General features: G+C 60.8%; 1 protein-coding gene across 5 annotated transcripts; it reads left to right on the forward strand.

Annotated features, from left to right (window-relative positions):
- Positions 1 to 5,753: 5,753 nt before the first annotated feature.
- On the forward strand, positions 5,754 to 16,025 carry MKNK2 (MAPK interacting serine/threonine kinase 2). Of its 5 annotated transcripts, none has more exons than XR_014685942.1 (15): positions 5,766 to 5,826; positions 5,952 to 6,129; positions 7,724 to 7,805; positions 7,929 to 8,030; positions 8,179 to 8,276; positions 9,086 to 9,165; positions 9,586 to 9,659; positions 9,751 to 9,855; positions 10,192 to 10,247; positions 10,336 to 10,431; positions 11,777 to 11,971; positions 12,066 to 12,230; positions 12,344 to 12,387; positions 12,860 to 13,940; positions 14,742 to 16,025. XR_014685942.1 is itself a non-coding variant. In XM_084498547.1 (14 exons), the coding sequence occupies exons 2-14, from the start codon at positions 6,082 to 6,084 to the stop codon at positions 13,119 to 13,121; spliced, it is 1,407 nt and encodes a 468-aa protein (XP_084354673.1). In that variant the 5' UTR covers positions 5,766 to 5,826; positions 5,952 to 6,081; the 3' UTR covers positions 13,122 to 16,025. The 5 variants fall into 5 exon arrangements, 3 of the variants coding, with proteins under 3 accessions (XP_084354675.1, XP_084354673.1, XP_084354674.1); XR_014685943.1 differs by having other exon boundaries at positions 15,729 to 16,025; XM_084498547.1 differs by having other exon boundaries at positions 12,860 to 16,025.
- Positions 16,026 to 18,083: the final 2,058 nt, after the last annotated feature.

The following is an 18,083-nucleotide window of genomic DNA, read 5'->3' on the forward strand; positions in this document are numbered from 1 at the left end:
CGCTCTGATTGCTAAATGTCTCATGATTGCATGTTCGTCAGAGGCTTTCTATCAGCAAAACAAACACGGGGTGTTGGGACTCCACGGGAAGTGCAGTGCAGAGCTACTAAAAGATGCCAGGTGCCAGTTCCTGGTTCTGCTGCAAGGTTTGATTCCTCCTGTTGCATCTCAGCTGCTCTGAGCCCTGCTCGTTTGTGGGGCCAAGTGTGTGGGTGCCACAGCTACCCCAGGAGGCTGCGGGGTCCTGCTGTGTCTGTGCAGTGTCACCGTACCTCAGGGCTCTGTGTTCAGGCTGGGGGCTCTCGCTTCCAGCAGTGTGGGTGCTGTGCTCATCCCCTCCAGGCTGGGTGCCACTAGAGGGGGCAGCGGGGCCATGGCCAGACCCAGCGTGGGGCTGAGCCCCCCAGTGCCTGCACCCAAGCGAGGCCTCGTCCCGCAGCCAAGTGGCACAAACCCACTGGGAGCCCCCAGCGCTGGTGGCTGGGGCCATCGATGCCACTGCAGCCGTGCCCGTCCTCGTCGGCGTGCAGCGGCGCAGGATGTTGCCCAGACAAGTCAGCAGAGCTGCCGCAGCCTGCACAGCCCTTTCTCAGCTGCTGCCTCCGCCTTTTCCCCTGCTTTCATCTCGCCTTGCGGGGGCCTCGTGTTTACCCCTTCGTGCGCGGGAGCTGCCCCAGTGCAAACGGGTTGAGCCTGCAGGCATGGGGGCTGCGTGTGCCCAGGGCTGAGCTCAGTAATTTGACCTTGGTGGCTCAGTAATTTTATCACTTGTCTCCCTGGTGCTGGTGAGGTGCAGGCAGAGGAGTTGGGAATGCTTTGAGGGCCCAGAGAAGAGCAGATTTGCAGCTCTCCCCTGTGGCAGGGATGGGCTTTGTGGGTTGAGTGGGGCTGACCCTTCCCATAAACACGGACAGCAGCAGCCCCTGAGCTGCAGCAGGCACGGCTGCCTGGCCCTGGGCTGCTTTGCCAAGCACAGCCCGGCCACAGTGCGGAGGGGTCTGCAGTAGCCGTGTGTTCGAAGGGAAATTGTTCACAACTCTGGCTCGGCATGGGATCACCTACTGGTCTGGAAGAAACAATCATGGCATGTCCTGGGAGCTGCAGGACAAGGCTGCTGCCCTGCGCCCCTGCTGCGCCTTCTCCTTCCTGAGCCAGAGCTCCTCCAGTCCCCACAGCAGTTTAGGAGTGCAATAGGGCCTCCTTTCTAGCTCCTCTCCAGTTTTAACCAAATTGGCCCCTGGTTTCCAAAGCTGGTGATAAGAGACAGGGATTGCACAAGCCCTCAGAAACCAGCTCCTGGGGAGCAGGGTCTGGGGTTCTCTCAAATGCATCTGAACCTGTGCTCAGGGGACACCCATGGGGTCCAGACAAACCCCAGGTGGGTGCTGGAGGCCATGTCCCCACTGGATGAGGACAGGGAAACATTCCTGGCCACCGCTGCCTCCCCAAGCAGCAGCTCCACAAAGGGAAGGTGCTGCAGAGTGTTCTGCCAGGCTCCGAAACGCTTCGGCCCCTCTCTGGGAGCAGCTGCTGGCGACGCAGTGAAGCCCAGGGGGAGGCACGGCACCGGCCAGGCCCTGGCTGAAATGTGGGATATTTGCTGCTGCTCCATGGTGCTTTAGCTGCACTGGGAGCATTGCCAGGGCAGAGCTGCAAGGCAAGCACGTTGCTGACCCCCACCCCAAGCAGATCACAGAGGTTGCTGCATACCAAGGATGGTGCTGGGGGGCACCCCTGCAGAGGAGCCAAGGGACTCCTTTCCCATCCCCAGAGCTGCTGCCTCTGCCCGCTGCTTATCCCCCTTTGCACCTTCGGGGTTGGGGAAGCTGAGGCACGGTGTTGTCCCCTCCCCCCCGCCTTCACTTGTGGTTTTGAGTTCTGGGTCTCCCTGGAGGGGTGACAGGCTCCTGGGCCAGGGGCTCATGCAGAGCTGCTCCTGCAGGTTTCTCCCTTTCCCAGTGACTTTAGAAGATTTTGAGAGGTAAGAAAACCCCGAGGCTGCCCAGAGCCCTGCAAGGCGCAATGCCCCTGCCCCCCTAGCATCGTTCCCTCCGGTGCCTCCTGCACTGCACCGCCTCACCTGCGCCCAGCCTCTTCAGTCCCCGCAGGGGTTGGGGATCGACCACAGCCCAGCTGGGATCGTCCATCTTCCACAGGATGCTTGTGCCAGACCCAGCCCAGCAGTCAGCACCTCTGTGTCCCATGAGTTTTGACCAGTTCAATGTGATGGAGCTGGGGACGCTGCCGGATGGGAACGCTCCCTACAGGCTGGCATCCCTGCTCGAAGACCTTTTTGGGGTGAAACCTCTCTGGTGGGTATTTGTGCCTTCCCTCGGGGTCTCTTCCAACCTAGAAATTCTGTGATTCTGTGGTGCTGCCTGGCTGTGGGTTACAGCTTCTCCTCAACCCCGTGGCACCTCTTCCAGCTGGAAAAACTGAGGCATGGCCTCCGTTCCTCATCCCCCTCCCCAAGTCCAAGTGCCAGCCTGGAGCCAGGCCTGTGAGGGGTCTTCAGGAAGGAGAACCTCTGCTATAGCTGGGGAGCCCCTGGCTGTGGGGTCCCTGCATGGGAGGCAGCCCCCAAACGTGGGTGCAAAGCAGGAGTCGGGAAGCCCAATGCGGGGTTTGTCCCCAGGTAGCTGAAGCAGCCAGGAAATGTCTTGGCTGTGGCTGTACCTGTGCGTGTGTGCTGGATACATGCGTGTGTCCCCATCCCCTCCCTGCCTGCCCCACAGCAGAACCAGCAACAGCAGAGTCAAACCTCCAGATTTCTGCCCGGCAGGAAATTCCTTTTTTTTTTTTTTTACAAGATTTTTCATTTTGAAACGCAGCCAAGGCTCAAAATCCTCCTGCTTTCAGGGGAGGAAATCTGGACTAACCTCCTTGCGCCAGGGAAAGAACGCAGGGAAAATGGATTTGTCTTCCAACACGGAGCAATGGGACGCGGGGAGGAGGAAGCCCCACAAGGAGCAGGGTTCCTGGTGCTTCTGCCCACGCTGGGACCAGGTGCAGCCCCAGTGGAGCCGATGGGGCCCAGTGGGCTGGGGTGGCCGCGGCATCCCTCCCCCGTGACTCACGCTCCCTTCGCTCCTCGCTCCCAACAATAGCCGGTTTCCGGCACGGCCCCGCTCACTTTCCTGTTTTCCCTTGGCCGATTGCAGAACACGGCTCTGCTGCCTGCGTGCACCCAGTCCCCAGCAGCACCAAGCCCTGTCCGAGGCCTCCAATGCATCAAAATTTGGGTTTTCTCCACTGCAGCATTTACACGTGTGTGAGTGTGCATGTACGTGTGTTGGTGTGCACGTGAGCCCTTGGGTGGCCATGCAGCTCACAGGGATGCACCTGGAGAGACCACACCTGTGTGTGTGCACATATGTGCCAGCTGCACACGTGTGTGTGTGTGTGCAAGCACCCAGGCAGGGCGATGCTCTGCCCACCTCCTGCATTGCCCTTGCACACACATGCCTGTGCTTTTGCACACGCCAGCCTGCAGCACACATGCATCTCCCTTGGGTGACAGCACCAAAGCTGCAGCAGGGAGCACAGGAAGCACGGGCACACAGCAGCACCCCTGGTCCTGCTCGCTCCCCTCTGGCCCCCCGTGCCCATGGGTGCTGCTTGCTCCCTGCCCCTGCAGCCCAGCCCCAATGCTCTCGTCATGCCTGGCTGCAAATCTCGCCCACAGCTGGAGGAAGCAGCCCCTTGCACTCTGCTGCTTCTTTCCACCCCAGCTCCAGTTTGAAAGGGCACTGGCGTTGCCCCCACCACTCCTGCTGGACCCCCGTGAGCACTGCAGCCATGGGAGCAGGGGTGCAGGGATGCCCCCAAGCCAAAGCCCCAAATCGCTCTAGGCCTCAGAGGGGGTAGTAAGTTGGGGCCTTTGTTGGGTCAGGTAGAATCTGGGAGACAGCACACAGAGAGCGTGCAGCAAGCATGCAGCAGGCATGCAGTGACTGTGCAGTGAGCCCAGGAACATGCAGGGAGTGAACCATGAGCATGCAGTGCGTGTGGCAAGCATGGAGGGTGCGTGCAGTGAGCGTGCAGTGAGTGTGTGATAAGCACAGTGTGCACCAAGCATGCAGCAAGCAGAGGTCACACAACGGCCACGTGACAAGCACACAGAGCGTGCACCAAAACATGCACAGAGCATGCAGTGAGCATGCAAAGAGCATGCAGTGAACACGCAGCAAGTACACACAGTGCACATGCAGCACACAGTGCGCACACAGGGCACAGCATACATGCCGTGCACACGCAGCACACGTAGCACACACACACTGCTCCAGCCCCCCATGACAATGGGTTCCCATGGGCTGGGCAAGCTCTTGGGTGTCCTCACCGCACCAGGCACCCGCGGGTGGCCCTGCTAGGGCTGTGGGTGCCAGCGCTGCCACCCTGTCATTACCAGCCGGGTGACCTACATGGCAGCGTGAGCAATTTGAGAGGCATGTGGCTCCTCTGCCTGCACCGGAGCCGCCCGACGGGTGCCAGCAGCCAGCACACCTGGTGGCTCCATCCCCTGTCCCTTCTGCAAGCCTCAGAGGGCAAAACCCCACAAATCCCCTATATCCCCCCGAGTCCTGCTTGTGTCCCGCACCAGCTTGGGTTAATTGGGGACCCCGTGTTAGCAGGTCAGCGGTCTGAGATCCAGGGTGTCTGCTTCACCCCATCTGCTTTGCTGGAGGGTGGGACACGGGAAGGGCAGCCCAGGCCTGCCAAAACCAGGGAATTTTGCTGATTTGCAGGGTCTGGGCCCACGGCAGGGTGGGGGGGGCCCCGTGACCCCACCATGGTGGCCCCAAGCCAGGCCGGCACCGGTGGCACTGGGGCTGCAGCAAAACATCCCCAATGGGACGAGGGGAAGGAGGAGGAAGGAAACGGGGTGGCGAGCGAGCATGACGGCGGGGGGCTGCGGGGCTGGGGGGGGCAGCAGCGCAGGGCCGGGGGGGGCCCCTTGGGTGCGCAATGGCGGCGGTGGCGGGCGTGCAGCCAATGCGCGGCGCGGCCGGTGAAGTCATGCACCGCGGTGCCGCAGCCATTGGGCCCTGCGCTGCTGCTCGGCGCAACGAGCGCGTCTGTTCTCAGCTCTGGCTGGCGTCACGCAGCGGGGGGGGGGCCACACATGCAAGCGGGGGGGGCACATACACAGGGGGGGCACACATACACGGGGACACACATGCAGCCCCGGCCTCCTGTAGTGCCACCAAGTGTGGAGTTGGGAGGTCCCCACTAGCGAGCCCCCCGTCCATTGAGGGCCTCGGTGGCCTGTGGGGACTGGGGGGGGCCGTGACCCTGTGCCTGTTCCCCCCCCATGCAGGCCTGGTGCCGAGCACGGCCCCACTCGTGGCATGAGGGGGGGGCCCTGTGGGGGAGGAGGCACCCATATCCCTGGGGTCCCCCGTGGCAGTGCCCCCGTCCTGGGCTGCAGGAGGGGGGGTTCCTGCCCCTGTGGGGGTGTCCTTGCACCTGGGGGGGGGGGTTCCTGCAGCTGGGGGGTGTTCCCTGTCCCTGGGGAGCAGCGCAGGGTGCCCGGGGGGGGCTCAGTCCCTGTGCCCAGGAGGGGGGGTGCCGGCGGGGTGCCCCTGGTGCAGCAGGGGGTGCCCGGGGGGGGGCTGTTTTGCTCCGCGGGTGCAGCACGGGGGGGTCCGGGCGGGGGGGGGGCGGGCCGGGCCGGGGGGGCGGGGCCGGGGGCGGGCCGGGGCCGGGGCTATAAAAGCGCCGGGGGCGGCGGCGCCGCGTCCCCCCCCCGGCGGCGGAGCGGAGCGGAGCGGGCGGCGGTGCGGGCTGCGCTACCATCAGCAGCGGCGGCTCTGCGGGGCCGCGCCGGTGAGCGGGGGGGGGGGGCTGCGGGGCTGGGGGGGACGCGGGGGGGGGGAGAGCCTCTTGAGACCCTTCTGACCCCTTTCTCCTCCCCCTCCGCCCCCCCCCCCCTTGGCCTTCTTTCTCCGCAGGTCTCAGCCACCCCCCAGGCTCCTCTCCAGCTCTGCCCGTCCTCCCCCTTCCCGCCCCCCCCCCCGTTTTTATTCGTCCCCTCGTTTTGTACCAGCAACGCCGCCCCCCGCCGCCCCCCCCCGCAGCAAGATGGTGCAGAAGAAGTCGGAAATCCAGGGGTTCCACCGCTCCTTCAAGGTAAGGCGGGGGGGGGCCGGGCCGAGATGCTGGGGCCGGGGTGGGCAGGGCCGGATCCTGCTCGCTGCAGTGCGCTGCGGGACGCCCCGACACCTGCCGGGGGGCCGAGCCGCCCCCACACTGCCCCCAAAAACACCTGGAGGAAGGAAGAAGCCCCGGTCCCACTGCTGCCCCAAAGCCGCAGAGGGACGGATCCTGCCCTGCTGTGGTGCCGGGGCGCAGCTCAGCTCCTGGGGTGGGCGTGGGGCAGGCGTCCCCGCTCCCCTTCGTGCCCCAGAGCCCAGTGGGGGTGTCAAGCTGCGGCATGGGGCCGCGACACCCCGGGCACACAGGTGGGAGTGTGGCACCCACCAGGCCCTGCGGCAGGACCTGTCGTGCAAGAGTCTTGCACGAGGGCCAGATCCTGGCAGCACGGAGCGCACGTCCCTGCTTGCACCGCTGCGGCCAGGCACTGTCCTACCCCCGCATCCATCCCGGTAGTAACCCCGCGTCCGTCCTGGCCGCTGTCAAGGTCGGGGTGTGCAGGAGGGGATGGATCCTGTGGCCACCCCGCTGCTCTCAATGCTGCCTCTTGTCTCGGCGCGGGGCTGGGGCTGCATGGGACCTTTGTTTAGTTTGGCTGTGAGCGCTTCGAGGGATGCTGGGAGATCATCTGCAACCTGCCCGGGTTATTTTAGCTGACACCTAATCCTGCTTTTAAGGCTTTTGGCTGGGTTTTCACTCACCACCACCCCCACCCGGCGCCGGGGCCGCGGGGGGGACACCTCGGCCGTGCGATGGAGCTGGTGCACGGCGGTCGCTCCCCATCCCCCAGACCTTTGTGTGCCGAGGCTGCGGCAGCCGGCACGGGTGGCCTCATCCTGCCCACGGTGCCGCTTGGCAAGGCTGGGGGGGTGCACACAGAGGCCCTGATGCTGAGGCCGTGGTACACGGCATCGAGGGGGGATTGGCTGCCCAGGGCGATGCTTCGTTTTGCAGATTTGGATTTTCAGTGTGGGGGTACACATGGCCCCCCCATGGACGACACTGCAGGAGCCAGCAGGCTGCTGCTGGCCCTTTCTGGCAGTGTGGTTGTGTTCCCCGCGGGGCTGGCACCGGGGCGGGTTTGGGAGCCAGGCGCTGTCTGCCCCCCTCTGCCTGAGCAGGTTTCATAACCCTGCCGAGGCCGTTGCCTTTTCGCCTCGCCAGCTGGGTGCCACCCTGCTGTCACTGCCCCAGTGGGGAACCAGGGTCCTGATATCTTGGCTGGGTGCTGTGGTAGGTTTGGGGTCATGGAGGCAGCCTCTCCCCTGCCCTGCACCAGGATTTGGGCTGGGGGGTCAGCTGTGGTCTGGTCCTGTGCCGTGGGTTACAGGTGCCTGTGGGTATGATGCTGGCTGCCCCGGATTTGGGGATGGTGTGGTGCACGTGGCCCTAGCACCATCTCCATTGGGAGCCATGGTCAGACCCTGCTTCCCTCCTTCTTCTCCCTTGGGCAGCAGCACCGTGTGCTGGGGTCTTGTGGGAATGGGTGAGTGGCGCGGGTGCTGAAGCCAGGAGTGTGTTGGAGGCCACATCTGTACCGGGACCTCGCTCACGTTCCTATTGCCCGCAGGGACAAAACCCCTTCGACCTGGAGTTCGACCAGTCCAACCACCTGGAGTCTGTCTTCAACTTCGAGTGCCCGTCCCGTCCCGGTGAGCAGTGCATGGCTGCGTCCCAGGATGTTGTCCCCTCGCCTCACCCTGAAGGCTTTGGGGAGGGCCGGGTGACAGGGCTGTCCCCGCGGGACTGACGCGGGTGGCTTTGCTCTGGTGCAGACATGCCTTCAAGTCAACCCATTGACATCCCTGATGCCAAGAAAAGGAACAAGAAGAAGAAGCGCTGCAGAGCCACCGACAGCTTCTCCGGCAGGTTCGAAGGTGAGCGGCGTGCTTGGGCAGGATCGGGTCCCTCCTGCTGTTCTCAGGGCTGGTGACAGGCCCGGGAGAAGGGACAGCAGCAATGTCCCACGAGGTCTGAGGACTCCATCCTCCCTGCTGGAGGCTGAGGCAACCTCTCCCCTGCCAGATGTTTACCAGCTACAGGAGGAGGTGCTCGGGGAAGGGGCCCATGCCAGAGTCCAGTCCTGTGTCAACCTCATCACCAACAAGGAGTATGCAGTGAAGGTAACGCGTGGCTGCGTACCTGGCTCTGCCCATGCCTCAGTTTCCCTTCCCACCCCGTGTCCCCTGCTGTTCCAGCACCTGCCACCACCCAGCCCTGTGACCATGGTCCCATCCCTTCGCTGCACTCCTCTCCCTGCTAAATTAGGGCGGCCATGTCTCGCAGCGTGGGTGGGGGGGTTAAATTAACGCTTCCAACATGGCCTGCGATGTGCAGTGAGGAGGGGCATGGTGCTGCAAGGCTGGTGAGCTCCAGGCCCATGCGTGTCCTCCCCACGGGACTGTGGCCATGGGGGCTGAGGTGGAGGCCCTGTGGGGGGGGGGTCCAGAGGCTGTGACCTCAGGGGGAGCGTGTTTTGGGGGAGCAGCAGCTGCTGCAGTTTGCAGCGCCAAGCCAAGGGGGCTGCAAACCCCTGTGGCCAAAAAGTGCTGTCAGTTTTTGAGGGTTAGAGTCAAAATGCAGCAGGAACTTGGCTGCCCCATGTAATTATGCACTGGGGAAACTGAGGCAGTGTGGAGGGTGTGTGGTGTCGGGATCTCTGCCTGGCCGGTGGCAGGGATGTGAGCCCTCGTCTGCCCGCACCAGGGCTGGCGGCGGTGCAGGGCCCTTGGCTGCGGCCCCGTGGGAGGGAGCGACTTGGCAGCGTTGCGGGAACGGCCTGTTCTGCTGCCTTAACCCCTTCGGGCACCCCCAGCCTCCGTTAGCCTGGCCCCACACCCCCCCATCCCCCATCCTGGGGATCCCCCTGAGCCCTCTGCCCTGTCCGTGGGGTCCCTCGCTGAGCCCCCCCCACCCCCTCTCCGCATTTCAGATCATCGAGAAGCGCCTGGGCCACATCCGCAGCAGGGTCTTCCGGGAGGTGGAGATGCTCTACCAGTGCCAGGGACACAGGTACTGCGGGGCCAGCCTCGGGCCTCCGCTGGCCTCCCCTTGGCCTCTGCTGGCCTCCCCTCCCTCCCTTTGGCCTCGCCCCGAGCATCTCAGGGCCACGAAAAATGTTTCACCATGGCAACGGGGGGCCAGGTTGGACCCGTGCCGAGGGGCGTGCGGCCGGGAGAGGTCTGCGAGCAATTAGGGCTGAATGTGGTGCCCAAAATCAGCCCCCCCCAATCCCAAATCCCCAGAATGTGGCTGGGGGGTCCTCGGCTGTTTGGATTCAATCACTTGCAATGCAGTTCCCCGCTGGCGCCTGTCCTGCGTAGCTCCCCTGGGGGGACTGATGCTGGCAGTGGGTTGGTGGGCTTGTGGCAGCAGGGGGGACCCCAACTGTTTTGGGGGTGGCACTGTGGGCTGATCCTGCTGTCCCTGCAGGAACGTCCTGGAGCTGATTGAGTTCTTTGAGGAGGAGGAGAGGTTTTACTTGGTGTTTGAGAAAATGAGAGGAGGTGAGCACAGCGTTGGGGGCTCCCTGAGGGGCACAGGAAAGGTGACATGGAGCCAACCCCCGAGCCCCCACTCTGCTCTCGCCCACCGCAGGCTCCATCCTGACCCACATCCATCGGAGGCGCCACTTCAATGAGCTGGAGGCCAGCGTGGTGGTGCAGGATATCGCCAGCGCCCTTCACTTTCTGCACAACAAAGGTCAGCTCAGGCCTGCAGCCCTCACCCTTGTGGGGTTGGGGGAACTTGGGCACCTCCCTATGTCCCCCTGCCCTGGAGACGCCCCGTCACAGCACGGGGTCAGGCCCAGCTCCATCACGAGGTGTTTGGTGGTGCCGAACCTGTTCCTCCAGTCAGGCTGACTCGAGGCCAGCAGCAATTTCTGCCCTTCCCCATGACACAGGTGGTGATTTGGGGTGGGGAGGGACAAGGGGGGGGGGGGGGGGCTCTCTGTGGTTGCACCTGAGCCCCTCCCCACAGTGGGATTGGGGTGATTTTGGCCCCTCGTTGACTCCATTTTGTCTCCTCTCCCCCTAGGAATAGCACACAGGGATTTAAAACCCGAAAATATTCTGTGTGAGAGCCCAGACCAGGTGAGCAGGGAGCAGCCAGCTGTGGGTTGTGGCCGGGGGGGGTGTCTCATCCCCATCCCCAGGGGTCACCAGCTGCCTGCCCCCCCAGGTGTCCCCAGTGAAGATCTGCGACTTCGACTTGGGGAGCGGCATCAAGCTGAACGGTGACTGCTCCCCCATCTCCACCCCTGAGCTGCTCACCCCGGTAAGGCCATGAGCCTGCACCCCTGGGTGCCCCAAGCCCCCCTGCCATGCCCTCTACACCCCCCCCCCTTGCCCCCACATTATGGGGTCGGGGCTGCTCTCAGCAGCTGTTGTGCTCACCACCCCTTTTGCTTTCTGTTGGGGTTGCGGGGAGCAGCATTACCCAGACACCGCGCCGAATGTGGGGAGCACGATCTTGGGGGGTAACCGCGGCCTCAACCCCCCCACCCCCCTCCCCGCTTCTCGCTGGGCTGATGCTGGCAGGCGAGGCCAGGCTTGCGTAATGCGTTCACAAGGGGGGGGCCCTGCACGGCGCGGGGGGGCTGGCACGCAGCCCGGGCTGCCGCGAGCCTTAGCAACAGCCAGCCCTGGCGGAGGCGGCCGCGGAGGCTGGCGGGGAGGGGTGGAGGCTGGGGGGAGGCTGCTGTGATATCCTCCTCCCGCCTCGTCTAGGTCTTATACTGGGGGCTCCCTGCTGCGGGAGGCTGCTTGGGTGCAATGGGGGCACCCTAAAAAGCTGGAGGGGGGCAGCAGTGTGTTATGAGGACACCCCCCCCCCCCCCCAAAGCTGGTGCCCGCCCTGGGGTGAGGGAAGCCCTGCTGCCCTTATCACAGCAGCGAGGCCCCATGCAGGGCGTCACCGGTGTTTTTTTGGCACCGGTGTTTTATTGGCACGGGGCAGGGGACGGCAGAGCCCAGCTGATGCAATGCAGCAGCAGTGTGTCTGTGTGTGTGTGTGGTGGGAGGGGGGGGCATAAAGCACCCAAATGCTCCCCTCACCTCCCCCAGCCCCTCTCACTCCTGCCTTATCCCTCTTCCCAGGGCAGCACCAGAATTTCCTGGGTGTCACGAGTTGCCCGTTCTCAGCCCCGGGGGGGACGCTGCGGGTGTGGCTGCCCCGGGCCCGGCAGGGTTAAGGCTGCGCAGCGGCAGCGTGCCGGAGGGAGGGTGGCGCGTGTTTTTCTGCTGCGGCATCAGCTGCTGGCGCGGCCGGGGCGATTATCTGCTGCCTGCAGCTTTTCTCTGCCCTCGTCACAAGGCTGGCGCGGTCACGTGCGCTGGAAAGCCCCAGAGTCCCGGGGAGGGGACAGCAAAAAGGGACGCGGGGCCTCGCCTCGGAGGCGTCCCTGCTGGCATCAGCTGTTAACTCCTGCTGCGGCGGAGGAGGAGGAGTGGGATTGTTCTCAGAGACTGGGGTGCTGGGAGGGGGCTGTGTCCCTTGGGGCTTGTTTTTTGGGGTGACCCTTTGGTGACAACCTGCCCCATGAGGGAGGGGCAGTTCCGCAGCATCCCCCACGCAGGGGATTTGGGGACCTGATTTGGGGACCCCATGTTTATCCCCGCAGTGTGGCTCAGCTGAGTACATGGCCCCGGAGGTGGTGGAAGCCTTTAACGAGGAGGCCTCCATCTACGACAAGCGCTGCGACCTGTGGAGCCTGGGCGTCATCCTGTACATCATGCTCAGCGGGTACCCCCCCTTTGTGGGCCACTGTGGTTCTGACTGCGGCTGGGACCGCGGCGAGGCCTGCCACACCTGCCAGGTGCGCCCAAACTCCCACAAACCCACTCCACAGCCCCCCCTCCCCCCAGCTTGTCTGGATGTTTTTTGCCTTTATTTCTGCCCCCTTCCCCCAGAACATGCTGTTTGAGAGCATCCAGGAAGGCAAGTATGAGTTTCCCGACAAGGACTGGGCGCACATCTCCTTTGGAGCCAAAGACCTCATTTCCAAGCTGCTGGTGAGGGATGCGAAGAAGCGGCTCAGTGCGGCCCAGGTCCTGGAGCACCCTTGGGTGCAGGGGGTGAGTGCTGCCTGTTCCCCCCCACACACACACATACACCTCAGTGCAGCACCCCCAAAAGCTGGGGGGGGCCTGCAGGATGCCCGGCTCTGAGCGGCTCCATCTCATTGCAGTGTGCCCCGGATAACACCCTGCCGACCCCCATCATCCTGCAGAGGTGAGTGGGGGTGTGCGTGTGCTGGGGGGGCCTGGAATCACAGAACTATGATTGGGGTTGGGAGGGACCTAGAAGCCCACCCTGTCCCACACCTGCCACAGGCATGATCCCAACAGCCCAGGCTGCCCCCAGCCCCATTCGGCCTGGCCTTGGGCACTGCCAGGAATGGGGCACCCACAGCTCCTCGGGGCAGCCTCAGCCAGGGCCTCACCACCCTCAGGGGGAAGAATTTCTTCCTAATATTGGATTTAAATCAACTTTTAATTTAAAACCAATGCCCATAGAATTGTAGGCTCATGCTGCTTTTTGAGGGGTTCTGCCACAGCTCTTGTGCCCTGGGCAGTGGTTGCAATGTGTGATTTGGGTTTCAGCCACTGTCCAGCCCAGTGCCATGTGCATATGGGGTGAAAGACCCCAAAACATGGGTTCAGCCCATCCACCTGCAGCCCTAAACCCCCGCTCTCCCCCTTAGGAACAGCAGTGCCAAAGAGCTCACCTCCTTTGCTGCTGAGGCCATCGCTGTCAACCGCCAGCTGACACAGCGTGACGAGGACGAAGAGGAGGAAGAGGAGGCGCGACCCATCATCATCAAAGCTACCTCATGGGCCATGCAGCTCTCGCCTCCCTCCGAGTCCAAGCTGGCCAAGCGGCGGCAGAAGAGCAGCCTGGTCAAGGCAGTGGCCGCAGGGCAGCACCTGGTGGCCCCGCTGGTCCTGGTGGCCGACCAGGCTTGAGTCCTGCGCCGTTCCCCCGCATCCATGCCGTTCCCAGCCTCTCCTCTTCTTCTCTCCCCACCCCTCTCTAGCCCCCCTCCCCAAAAACCAACACTGTTTCTAGCTGGTGACAAGATCAGGACTCGTCCTGTTGGCTGGTTTCCAAGGTTTTGCTGATCTTGTAGGGCTGGGGCTGGGAGGGTTTGTTTAAGATCTTTTTTTTTTTTTTAAGGTATTAAATCAAGTGTGAGGTTGCTTCACCCAGGGCACACTCAAGGACATCTGACAGACACACGGACTTTTGTTTCTTGACTCTTGGTTTCTCCCCTGACATTTCCCACCCCCTCCCCCCCCGCCCCAACACCAAAGGACTCTTTTTATCCGCAGCTGCTTTGACTATTTCAGCTCATTTCATACTGTGAACAAAAGCCCCTCGGTCGCGTTTCCAACAACAGTAGCAGCACTTTAACCTCAGCTCCCTCTGGAGCTGCAGGTTACCCCTGATGTTGGGGAGGGGGCACGCAGGGGGGCCCCATCCTGTCCCAGTTGCGCTTTCGGGGACACGCTGGCATGGTGCAGGGAACTGTGGTGTCCAGAGGGGATGGTGGTGGTGTGGGAGCAGCATCCCATCCCGTCCTGCTGCCTGAAACCCCAGCTTGCAAACCTACTCCCTCTCCCCCTGGCAGCCAGCTTCCAGAATAAGCTATTCACTCACTTTATCCTTTTAATTTTTAATTTTTAATTGTTATTGTTGGTTTTAAACTGCTAGCTGTGCTTCTCTACAGGGCACGGAGAAATGTCTTCCTTTCCACCCTCGCTCCGGCAAGCGGCTCCTTGGGGGTAAGGTCAGAGCATGGGGAGATGCTCAGAGTGGCCCCGATGTGGTACTCCTGCACTGGGGGGGTTTGTGCACCCCTGTTTTCAGAGCAGCTGGAAAACCAAAGGAAAACAACCCTTTGGGAATAACAGGGTGCTCCATGGATGTGAACAGGAACCCCCCTTATGTAGAGACCTGCTGCAGGGCAGCATAACCCAGCCTGGCTTCGGGCTGGCCCTGAGGCTGCGGTGGCAGAAGGGGGTGCCCTGGGGGTGGTAGCAGCACTGAAGGGTCGCCGCGGGGTTGTGGGGCCAGAGGGTTTGGGGTCAGGGTGACAATGGTGTGGGGTCCCCAGGGCAACTGGAGAGAACTGGCTGCATGCAGTGGTGGTCACGGCGCACGTCTGGGCCTCCCTCGGACCCTGCTGTGGGAAGGCAGGGGTGCAGGCAGGGGGAGGTCTGGGAGATGCTGGATCGAAAAGCCCACGTGTGGGGTCAGAGCCAGGTCCTGCAGCCAGTGGCCATCCCTGTGCCCCCCCCCCCCCCCATCCCTTCCCCTGTGAGCACAGGAAGGGAGGATGCCCCGTTTGTTTGCAGTCTCCCACCTCTAACTCAATGCTTGGAGCTTTATATTGTAAAAAAGCAACCTCGACCCATCATGTGCACAGTGAAGGTTGTGGGAGCTCGCTTTGAGCCAGGGAAGAGATTTTCCCGGGTCTTTAGCTGAAGACAGTCGCTGTCTCTGGGGGTGAGGGGGAAGTTATCCTTTTTGTTTTAAGACTGCTGACAGCAATACTATGCAATACGTGTTGTTTTTTGTTTCAGGGAGGTGTGTGTGAGTTATCTTGGGAGACGATCGAGGTGGCGGTGGCATTTGGGGCAGGGATCGGCTTTTCTCACCCACCCTGGCCCTTCTGCTGAGCAGCATCAGTGGGCCAGGGGCAGCAGCCCACCCCCTTCTCCAAAACCACCGTGCCCCCTGATCCGCCCTCTCCCCCGGCTGCCCGGTCCCACCGTTCAGGTGGGAACCCTTCCGGAGAGGCCTCCTTTAAAGGAAAAAAAAAATCCATCTTGATTGTACATTACTTTTTATAGCTTATTTTGTTTTATCAGTTGTAGATAATTCCTTGTTGTCTTATATTAAGAAATACTTGAATGATGTACAGTACGCGATGCCTTGAGCTGGTATTGTGAAAGCTATTGTTAATGCTGCACGCTGCAGTCTTTTTAAAAAAAAAAAAAAAATCGTGGGATGGGGATGGTGGGGGATGGCTCTGAAATTTTTGTCCCCCCGTGCTTTTGTTAGCAAACAGCATTTCCCCTTCTTCCCACGTGCAAGACCTGTATTTTTACATACATGCACTCTTCTGAAGGCTTGCCGGCGCGTTTTGGCTCGGGGTTCGGTTTGGTGGCGTGGTTGCAGCATGTGGCAGGGTCTCTGGGTCTGTAAGGATGTTTGATGCCTCTAGGCCTGGGGGGATGCCTCTGGAGCACCTCCAGCTCTGTGGGTGCTTGGTGGCAGCAGCAGGGCACCCATGTGTGCTGGGCATGATGCTTGTGCCAGGCAGATGCTTCCCTGTGCTGTGCTCCTTGCCCGGTTCCCCAAAGCCCTTTGGTCCCCCCCTGCTTGTGCAAAGCCTCCCCCATAGAGCATCTGTCATGGAAACCAACTTTTTTTTTAAAGCTGGAAACTTTAAGCGTTTTGGCTCTCCCTCCTCCTCCCTTCGCCCCCTCCCCTTCAGCCAACTAACTCGACTTAGGACTGGTTAGAAACTTTTACTGTGAAGCTAACTTTTTTTTTTATCGGAATAGGAGAAACTTTCTCCGCTTTACAATTGATGAAGACTGCCAAAGCTGGTTCGACAAGAGTCACGTTAACGCACTGTTGGTTTGTACACGGGCAGCCTCTGCTCGGGGGCTGGCTGGAAAATAAAAATGAAAACAAACAAAAAAAAATTAAAAAGGATAAAAAAACAAAAAACAAGCACTTTACTGTATGTACCAGGTGAACTGATACAGCTGAATTGAAGTTTTCCTTTATAACAATTGTTGATGCCAGAATTTTGTATTCTGTTTTGTAAGAATTTAATAAAAATGCATTGAGACCTACCGGAGAGCTGGGTCACTTCTCCCAGCTCTGTTTTGTGATCGCTGTGTTCCCAGACTGGCCTGCCTTTCCTCTGTGGGGTGGTGGGAGGGGGAAACCAGGTTGGTGTCACCCTCTGGTGGTGTCCTCCCTGGGGCTTGTGGGGACAACCTCCGTGATGCTGCTGTCTCTGTGGAGGAATCCATGCTTGCTGCTTGACAAATGAATGGTTCATCTGCTTCCTGCGCTATGGGGATCTGTCCAGCATGGCTGGGCTGTGTGTCCTCTCCCAGGGGTGCTTGGGTGGCACCAGAGCTGAAGGCCCCTGGATGGGGATGAGCAGGGGCTGCCCCATCCATCCCGCTGTTTTTCTGGAGCCATTGCACTGTGACCCTGGGCGTTTCTGCAGCATCCAGCCCTCTGCCCTCCTCTTCCCACCTTGTTCATGCTTCTCCCAGCCCCATCACTCTCCTTCCCCTCTTGTGTTGTCTCTCCTGGCCTCGGACTGTCAGCTTTCTACTCCAGAAACACTCCCTTTTTTCATGGTCTGTCCCCTAAGAGGCTGGGTGGATCCAGGTGGATGGGGGCAAAGGTTTCTGCTTTGGGCATTAACCTTGGCAAACTGTTCCCCCCACGATGTCCCCCTTCCTCTCCACCGCCCCCAAAAAGCACCCTGCGGTTGGACACTGGGGCAAAGCACATGCGGGGAAGGGCAGTGCTGAAAATAGCCGTGCCCTGAGCTGAAATAACCTGCGCTGCTTGGGTGCTGCAGTATCGGCCCAAAATAGTTCCTCATGCTGAGAGGAGGGAGCTGTTAACGTGGCCGCGATGCTTTGCGGTGACAAACATCCCGCAGGGGGAAAGGCGATAGTGTTGGCTGTCCTGGTGGCAGCCAGGTGACATGGCAGGGCCTGTGGCCTTGTGGGGTGCAGTAGCTCGTGTCACTGGAAGTGGTGTTGGTGTTTTGTCAGTTCACCACACTGCAAGTGGTGTCAGTGTTTTTTGGGGGACGAAGCGTGGCTGTGCTGGTGTCGGTGGACAACCCACGCCTTGTCCTGCTTGGACAAAGCCTTTTGTAAGGAACATGGGCTCCTTGGTGGTCACCAGCCCCAGAACCACCCAAAGTGTGCAGAGAGGGAGGAATGAAGGGTTTGCACTTCTTTAAAAAAAAATAATTTTCCTTTTTCTGCTTTTAAAATGGTTTACAGTACAGGGCAGGGAAGGAAAGAACTCCTGTGTGTTTTGCAGTGGATTACCGCACCTGTCCAGGCAAACAAAACAAACCAATTAGAGGTGTTTTTTTTTTTTTTTTTTTATGGTAGAATGTACCATTTTAGTGGCTGGTTTGTAGCTGTGCCGTGGGCATGCAAGTTCTCCCCGACAGCACCCAGTGCACTGGATGGATCATGTAGCCCTCAGTGGCAGCAGGACAGTGCAGAGCAGCCTAAGCTCCCTGAATGTGGGAGAGCCACTGCTGCCATGGCCAGAGCACACCACCAGTCTGGTGACGCATCTGCTCACCTGGCCAGAGGCTTAAACAAGCACTCATTGCTCAAGCATGGGGTTTAGCAAGTCTCATTTTAGTGCTGCTCTTGCTAACACCCACGCTGCGGTTTGTCTTGCCGCGTGGTCTCCTCTCCAGTGCTCCTGAAAGCCTGTCACAGTCTGACCGAGCTGTTTGGCCAGCCCTCTCTGGCTATGCCAGTCTTTTGCTTGGAATGCTTATTGCAAATATAAGTGGTTTTTTGCCTCTACAATGTACAGGCGCAATGGGTGTTCTCTGTCCCTGACCGCCGAATGTTCCAACCCCACCGATTCTACTACCATGGGCTTTCAGCTGCTCATAGCTGGCCCCTGTGCGACAGACCCCTATTTCCAGGTCTATATTTGGCCAGCCTTCCTCCAGCATCAGCTGAGTTTCACTGATTCCTCCACCAAGAATCACTACCATGGTTAGCCTTTTTGTTGCATTACAATTACTTCCTAAAAACCCAGTCTAAAATAGTACCGCCTTTTGCTGAGTGCCTGATTTGTGAAGAAATCTGTTGGCTATCAGATCCAGAAATAACGGTGCCTTGCCA

The sequence above is a fragment of the Aythya ferina genome (assembly GCF_964211825.1).
Source record: "Aythya ferina genome assembly, chromosome: 26".
NCBI lineage: Eukaryota > Metazoa > Chordata > Aves > Anseriformes > Anatidae > Aythya > Aythya ferina.

Bases quoted from the DNA above. Each gene is read 5' to 3' on its own strand.
- MKNK2 (XM_084498547.1), top strand. From the start codon at position 6,082: ATGGTGCAGAAGAAGTCGGAAATCCAGGGGTTCCACCGCTCCTTCAAG. The intron at 9,856-10,191 runs GTCAGCTCAGGC...CTCTCCCCCTAG, and splicing joins TCACTTTCTGCACAACAAAG to GAATAGCACACAGGGATTTA. The intron at 10,432-11,776 runs GTAAGGCCATGA...TTATCCCCGCAG, and splicing joins CCCCTGAGCTGCTCACCCCG to TGTGGCTCAGCTGAGTACAT.